Source organism: Haliotis asinina, chromosome 10, assembly GCF_037392515.1.
Source record: "Haliotis asinina isolate JCU_RB_2024 chromosome 10, JCU_Hal_asi_v2, whole genome shotgun sequence".
NCBI lineage: Eukaryota > Metazoa > Mollusca > Gastropoda > Lepetellida > Haliotidae > Haliotis > Haliotis asinina.
Window position 1 is genome coordinate 56,064,227 of NC_090289.1, and position 8,349 is coordinate 56,072,575.

Consider the following 8,349-nt stretch of genomic DNA (forward strand, 5'->3'; position numbering starts at 1 on the left):
GACAAGCGAGGATTTCTTGGTGTATAAATCCTCATGAAGGGGATTGAAAACGCAGTTATAGTCAGGGTTAGATTCATTAGAGTATAACTTAGTAATGTACTGTAAAGCTAACTTTATACGGCGGTGCTCAAGAGATGGTTCATCAGCCTCAACATAGAGACTGTCAATAGGTGAAGTTCTGAAGGACCCAAGACAAAGTCTTAGGCCTTGGTGGTGGACAGTATCAAGAAGTTTAAGATTGCTTTTGCAGGCTCCGCCATATACGCCATTTTGAACGGACCAGTGATCGATATAGGTGTAAGAGGGTCGCTTGATCCCCTCCCCACTTTGAGTTGGAAACAACTTTCAACAAGTCAAGAGCCTTCAGGCATTTAGTTTTAAGGAACTTAATATGAAGCAGAAATGTTAAGTGGGAGTCAAAGATTAGGCCCAAGAACTTGGCCTCCTTAACAACTCTGATGGGAGTGCCATCTAGAGATAGTTCTAGGTACTTATGTGGCTTATATTTTCTACAAAAATGGATACAATTAGTTTTGGATTTAGAAAACTTAAAGCCATTTTCAAGACACCATTTATTTATTTTGTTTAAACACAGCTGCAGTTGCCGTTCAATAGTATGCATAGTTTTCCCACGACAAGAAATATTAAAATCATCCACAAATAACGATCCATCAATTGAATCATTTAAAACTTTTGCTAAACTATTTATCTTTATACTAAAAAGAGTAACAGACAAAATACTGCCTTGTGGAACACCCTGATCCTGATTGTAATGATCAGACAGGGTAGAACCCACTCGGACCTGGAATTATATCTCAACCAATCACGACGTAGATCGTGATCACGTGAGATAGCGATAGCGAATCAGGAGTCAGTGCGATGCGTATCCTCCTGGAGGAAGACACGGGTGATTAAGCTCTGACTATTCAGTGATTTGATCTAAGCCCATTTCACTCAAAGTGCGTATAATTACCGTTTGAGTTTGATCATCCACTCCAAGTGCGTATAATTACCGTTGGAGTGGTCAACAATACGGATACTGGAAGAGCAGCGATTGCAGCGATTCTCAACCATTACCCCTAGGGTGTCAGCCAAGATGGCGGACGACATGGCTTCTGCAGAGTACACGCCCAAAGGCTGTGGGTTGACCGCACCGGACCGACTCCACATAGACCGTACTGACCCTACACCAAACAGTGTCACGGAAGGTGGTAGACAACATCAGGACCCGAATCCTATGGGAGCACCGGCAGATCCTGGACATTATTCTTCACTTTGTGCCATCCTCGCTGAGAACCCTGCGGGGTCCAGCATTGCCGCCATGGGCAGTCCTCTCGAGGCAGGTCCGGACTCGGCCTTGGTACAATTGATGCAGCAGAACTCTGACACTCATCAACTCATGTCGGAAATGAGTCAGTCTATTTCCTCCCTTGGAGCTACTTTGACAGCTCTGTTGTCACCAAAGCGCTTATCTAGCCGGGCTAGTGCTACCATTACCCGCACTCAGCAAGAGGCGGAGAGGGAGGAGGGGGCCAGGGGGCCGAGAGCCGAGCGGTCTGGCGACAATGTCAGCGCGGCCATGGAAGAACTCTTTGATGATGCCGCCTCTAGGGCAGCAGCCACTGACTTGGATCAGGTCGATGAGCCATGTGATTTTTTGGATACCCTTCTGCAGGACTATGGCAACACAGATATCCCAGGACCATCAACACAACCAAGGCTAGCAGAGGCGATGAACAATATGATGTTCAGGAGAATGCCTGAGGAAAAGTTGAGGGAAAAACTTTCCGATTACAAGTCCCCTCAAAATTGTGAACTGCTCAAAGTCAGCAAAGTCAATCCAGAAATCTGGGATAAACTGAAATCACAGGAACGGTCCAATGACCTCAGAATCCAGAAGCTTCAGAACCCTATCATCAGAGCAACAGTGCCCATGCTAAACATAGCCAGTGACATTCTCAAGGTTAAGAACAAGGAGATGTCGGTTCAACAGTTAGACATCAAGGCATTGGCGAAACAGGCGACAGATGCCATCAGTTTGTTAGCTCATGTGAACACTGAGTTAAACTACCGCCGTCGGGACATGCTCCGACCACATCTCAACAAACAGTTCCAGCAACTGTGTTCTCCTCAGACTCCAATGTCTACCATGTTGTTTGGCGATAACTTGTCAGAGACCATTAAGTCGATGAGCATGACCAACCGACTAGCACAACAGGTGACCTACAATCGCCAGCGCCCAGCGCCTTATCACAAGCCACACAGTTCCAACAAAACACCGGCCTACACTAGCGGCCGTCACCAAGGCAACCAGACACGAGGCAAGGGTTTTTTAGACAGAGGTCGACCCTACCACAAGCGGAGGCCCGAGGGGTGGCGACACTAGCAAGTACTGCTGCTCGTTATGCATCCCTAACAATGTGTTTATTGCTGGTAGACTACGTTACCATGTCCGTCACTGGCAACGCCTGTCATCTGATCCCTTCATATTGCAAACCGTTACGGGTTGTTACATCGACTTCGCTTCGCTGCCTGTCCAGTCCAACTTTCCTAAAGAAATAAAATTCTCGGAACAGGAACATTCAATCATTGATGCGGAAATAGTTAAACTCTTAGCAAAAGGTGTGATTATACCTTCCCGTCATGAACAAGATGAATATATATCTAATATCTTCATCAGACTCAAGAAAAATGGATGCTACAGAGTCATTCTAAATTTAAAGCATCTCAACGAAAGTGTCGACTATGTACATTTCAAAATGGAAAGTCTCACATCCGCCCTGTCGCTTGTGCGGAAAGATTGCTTTATGGCCTCGAGAGATCTCAAAGATGCGTATTACACCGTCCCCGTTCACCGAGATCATCAGAAGTACTTGAAATTCTTTTGGATAGGTCAGTTATATCAGTTTACAGTCATGCCCAATGGACTTAGCTGTGCGCCAAGATACTTTACTAAACTCTTACGGGTGCCGTTCTCATATCTCAGATCACGTGGACATACTAACGTTGGATACATCGACGACTCATTTATTGTCGGTGACAGTCAGCGTGAATGTGCGGAGTTTGTGTCGGAAACTGCAGAGTTATTCACCAATCTTGGTTTTGTTCTACACTCCGGAAAATCGGTCCTCATACCGACCCAGGAACTGACATTCCTTGGATTCGTGATAAACTCATCATCGATGACCGTTTCCCCTGCACCATCTAAAGCCCACTCAGTGAAACAGGCCTGCGCGACTTTGCTCAATAAAGATACGTGCTCAATCAGAGACCTAGCGGAGGTTATTGGATATATAGTGGCATGTTTCCCTGGAGTTCAGTACGGTCCCCTGCACTTTCGTCGCCTTGACAAAGGCAAGTCACGATCTCTGCGAATAGCAAACGGTAACTTTGACAGCGTAGTAGTACTCAATGCAGACCAAAGAGCCGACCTTCAGTGGTGGGTTACAAACGTGTGTATTGCCAGTAAACCCATCAGTGTGCAGCCCCCGTCAATCGCCCTCACCTCAGACGCGTCCGAAATTGGCTGGGGTGCTACCCGCGGAACTCAGTCTACCGGCGGCCGATGGTCACGTGACGAAACTGTTCAACACATAAATTACCTTGAACTACTTGCCGCGTTCTTGGCACTGCGCACTTTCTGCTCTACTGAACGCAAATGTCACATTAGAGTTAGGATGGACAATACCACGGCTGTCAGTTACATCTGCAATATGGGTGGTAAGAAACCACAGCTTGACAGGCTTGCTAAAGATATATGGATATGGTGTATACAGCGGGATGTTTGGCTGAGTGCGTGTCACATTCCCGGTAAAGACAATGTGATTGCCGACAGAGAATCAAGACTGGTCAGGGACAATACTGAGTGGTATTTGGTTGAACATGTGTTCCATGACATATGTAGATTGTTGGGTACACCTGAAATTGATCTGTTTGCATCAAGACTGAAAAACAGACTGGCCAGATACGTTTCGTGGAAGCCAGACCCAGATGCATGTGGCATTGATGCATTCACAATTACTTGGAATACTTATTTCTATGCTTTCCCGCCTTTCAGCATACTGAAGACAGTCGTCCAGAAAGTGGAGGAGGACCAGGCCAAAGGACTGCTAGTAGCTCCATTGTGGCCGACTCAGCCATGGTTTCCCCGACTCCTCAGACTACTCACCCAAGTACCAGTCGTCCTTCCGCCAGTATCCCAGATACTCCGCCTTCCTCAAAACGCGTCTACGAGACATCCACTCAACAGAATGAAACTTGCAGTGTTTCCTGTATCAGGCAATCTCTCACACGGAGAGGAGTTTCGGACAGAGCTGCCTGTGTTATCCTACAATCCTGGCGCAAATCCACCACTAACCAGTACTCAACATATATTCGGAGATGGATTGAGTTTTCTAATAAAAGGGAAATTGATACGCTGTGTCCATCTGTGAGTGAGGTGTTGGACTTCCTTGCCGAGCTGTACGAGTTGCATAACCTGGGATACAGTGCTCTAAACACAGCCAGGTCTGCTCTCTCAAGTTTCATTACAATAGACAGTGCAACCCTCGGTTCACATCCACTGATAAACCGATTCATGAAAGGAGTTTTCCAGGCTCGTCCATCACTCCCCAGGAACACTGTGACTTGGGATACAAGCGTGGTTCTCAATTATCTTAAAACACTTGTGCCCCTGAAAGACCTGTCCTTAAAACTTCTCACCCTCAAGGCAGTTGCCCTGGTAGCCCTCTTAACGGGACAAAGACTGCAGACTGTTCATTTGCTAGACATTAGAGATATTAGTTTGTCAGATAGTTGTTGTAGAATTAGAGTTGGCAGTCTTCTGAAGCAATCAAAACCTGGCGTTCACCAGGCAGAGTTAACATTGCCAGCGTATTCGCAGGACAGTAGTTTGTGTATTGTGACTGTGCTACGGGAATACCTCGTTAAGACCGCTCCGCTGCGCGACGGTGCCAATCAGTTGTTTATTAGCTATGCTCGGCCATTCAAGGCTGTGAGTAAAGATACAGTGTCTCGCTGGATTAGGCAGGTGTTGCAGTCGAGTGGTGTGGACATGACTATCTTTACCCCGCACAGTACCAGAATGGCGTCCACAAGTGCAGCCTTGAGAAACTTTGTACCGCTCCATACCATACTGAACACAGCAGGCTGGAGCAGTTCCGCAACTTTTTCCAAGTTCTATGACAAACCTGTGACTGACAGTAGTTTTTCATTAGCCTTACTTAACAACAGCTGAGTTGGTTTCCTGCCTCTCATCACGTGATGCCTTTGATATCCTTGTTTACCACTGCTTTATGTGCTACCTCGAAAAAGTTTATTGATTAAAGACTCTATTCGTTTCTACTTGAGTTCTCTGCCTTACGTTTGAAACCATGTGCTTTGAACATCTCACGTGATCACGATCTACGTCGTGATTGGTTGAGATATAATCGAAGATTAAACGAGACTTACCTGTAAGTTGAAGGTTGATCTAGATTATATGAAACTAATCACAAGTAGGAGGGATCACGTGCCCTCCCGAACTTGACAGTTTCACCCACCCTTCTTGTGGACACGGTTTCAAACTCTTTAAAGTCTGACTCCTGATTCGCTATCGCTATCTCACGTGATCCCTCCTACTTGTGATTAGTTTCATATAATCTAGATCAACCTTCAACTTACAGGTAAGTCTCGTTTAATCTTCGATTGTCTGTCATTTAAAAAGTTGGCTATAAATTGAGGTAAACGACCTCGCAAGCCGAAGTCATGTAAATCTCGTAAAATGCCATGTTTCCAGGTAGTGTCATACGTCTTCTCAAGGTCAAAAAAGATAGAGACAGCGTGTTGTTTTTTGATTAGTGCGTTTTTCACAAATGATTCTAAACGCACTAAGTGATCGACAGTACTTCTATTTTTACGGAAACCACATTGTATATCTGTGATAAGGTTATTTGTTTCCAAGTACCAAACAAGTCGATTATTTATCATGCGTTCCATGGTCTTGCAAACACAGCTAGTTAGTGAAATTGGTCGATAATTGGACGGATCAGTATGATCACGTCAAGGTTTAGGTATTGGTATTACTATGGCGTCACGCCATGAGTGAGGAAAGTTACCCAATGTCCAAATATCATCAAAAATATTTAGAAGAGTTTCTAGGCAGGATTCTGGTAAATGCTTTAGGAGTTGATAATGGATGTTATCGGCTTCTGTAGCAGTATCATGGGCTTGATCAAGAGCAGTATGGAGCTCATGAAGAGAAAAAGCTTCATTATAATCTTCCCCATTATCTGACTGGAAGTTAATAGTTTTCTTTTCTTGTTGTTTTTTATACTGCTGGAATTTAGGTACATAATTAGAAGAGGAAGAGTGTTTAGCAAGGGTTTCGCCCAGTTTATTTGCAATATCTGATTTATCCGTTAGTAATTGATCTCCATGTGTAAGATGATGGACTGTAGATTTAGTACCTTTACCTTTAATTTTCTGGACCATGTTCCATACCTTGGACATGGGTGTCCGAGAATTTATTTTGGATACATAATTGTGCTAAGATTGGCGTTTGTTCTGTTTAAAAGTACCTCGCGCTTTAGCATTTAAAATTTTCAATTTATTTAAGTTATGCACCATAGGATGGCGACGGAAATAATGTTCTGCTTTTTTCCTTGTCTTCCTAGCTTGTTTGCAGTCATCGTTGAACCATGGTTTTCGGATATGTGGAACTGCAGAGGACTTTGGAATACACTCATCAGCAATGTTATTTAGTTCATCAGAAAAGCACTTGATAGCATCAGGAACGTCAATAAAATGTTCAGGTTTAAGTTTGTCAGCACATTGTATAGTATATAAAGGCCAGTTAGCCTTTCTAAAATTCCATCTGGATAATGGAGGAGTATCAGATGGGGTCACACCTTTAAGTATAGTAGGAAAATGGTCACTTCCACAAAGGTCATCGTGGACTGACCATTCAAATTCATTAAGTAAGCTGGAGTCAGTTATTGACAGGTCAAGGGCTGAATATGTTCCTGTTCCAGGATGTAAATATGTATCTGCACCATCATTGTATATACATAAATTATTATTTGAAATAAAATCTTCAATAATTTTACCTTTAGTGTTTGTGGTCGCACTCCCCCAGAGCGGGTTGTGGCCATTCAGATCGCCCATGAGTACACATGGTTTGGGAAGTTCATCATAGAGAGATTGAAGATCAGCCAGAATAAGAGTTGATGATGGCGGAATGTACAATGAACACAGAGTAAGTGTAATGTTCAACGTAAGTCGTACTGCAACTGCCTGAAGGTTTGTTGAACTGAGTAAATCTGTTAAGTGTTTTAAGGGCGGAAAGCAAACTTGTTGATGGCCAATCCTGGCAAAGTCACACCTATGAGAGTGAGCTCTTGCGTTAAACTGGAATGTTTCAAACAGGAACGGTACAAGTTGTTGCAAGGCATTCCGGTGCTCACTGGAACAGCAAGCAATCTCTCACGGAAAGAGTGCAAACAGGCTGGCAACGTCAGTGAACACCCACTCTCTGGATTTCTACAAGTAACTTCACGCTGGGAAGCTAATATCTGTGTGGTTCTTCTACAAATCGTACAAGACAAAACATGGACAGCTCGCAGCGTCCGATGGTTTAGGCCCTATTACTGCAAGAACTGTGAGATTGCGTATCACGTACAATTTCAATGTATGTCCGATTCCGATGACATGTTTGACATGATCAAGACAACATGTTAGATTCAGGGCCTAGTTTTTCGAAGCTCTCTTAACGCTACGCTACGATTGCCGTACAGACTATCTTAGCGCTAAGAAAGCTTTGAAAGTCTAGGCCCAGGCCGCTGAAGCGGAGGTTAGACTTCTCCGCGCAATACTATGATAACGTTAACGTGTAATGGAAGAATGGATGTACATCACTGTTAACTCTTTTGGTCGTTGGAGGTAGCTATAGGTGTGCCACTTTGAGGCGTTACCTGTCCGTGTCTAGAGAGCAAGACAACGTACTCGCATCGGCAGCTTGATAATTCTTGAGTCTGTGACCCATCACACTGCCTGGACCAGGGACCCCTCACACTGCCTGGACCTGTGATCCATCACACTAGTACTGCCTGGACCAGGGACCCCTCACACTGCCTGGACCTGTGATCCATCACACTGCCTGGACCAGGGACCCCTCACACTGCCTGGACCAGGGACCCCTCACACTTGCTGGGCCTGTGATCCATCACACTAGTACTGCCTGGACCAGGGACCCCTCACACTGCCTGGGCCTGTGATCCATCACACTAGTACTGCCTGGACCACGGACCCCTCACACTGCCTGGGCCTGTGATCCATCACACTGCCTGGGCCTGTGATCCATCACACTAGTAC

The 8,349-nt window shown here is 45.0% G+C and overlaps 1 protein-coding gene across 1 annotated transcript; it reads left to right on the forward strand.

The window, feature by feature from the left end:
• The first annotated feature begins 2,759 nt into the window (after window positions 1-2,759).
• On the forward strand, window positions 2,760-5,236 carry LOC137298794 (uncharacterized). Its single transcript, XM_067831069.1, has 2 exons — window positions 2,760-3,695; window positions 4,058-5,236. Exons 1-2 carry the CDS (start codon window positions 2,760-2,762, stop codon window positions 5,234-5,236), a joined length of 2,115 nt encoding a protein of 704 aa, XP_067687170.1.
• Window positions 5,237-8,349: the final 3,113 nt, after the last annotated feature.

Bases quoted from the DNA above. Each gene is read 5' to 3' on its own strand.
- LOC137298794 (XM_067831069.1), top strand. From the start codon at position 2,760: ATGGAAAGTCTCACATCCGCCCTGTCGCTTGTGCGGAAAGATTGCTTT. The intron at 3,696-4,057 runs GTCAGTTACATC...CCCGCCTTTCAG, and splicing joins GGATGGACAATACCACGGCT to CATACTGAAGACAGTCGTCC.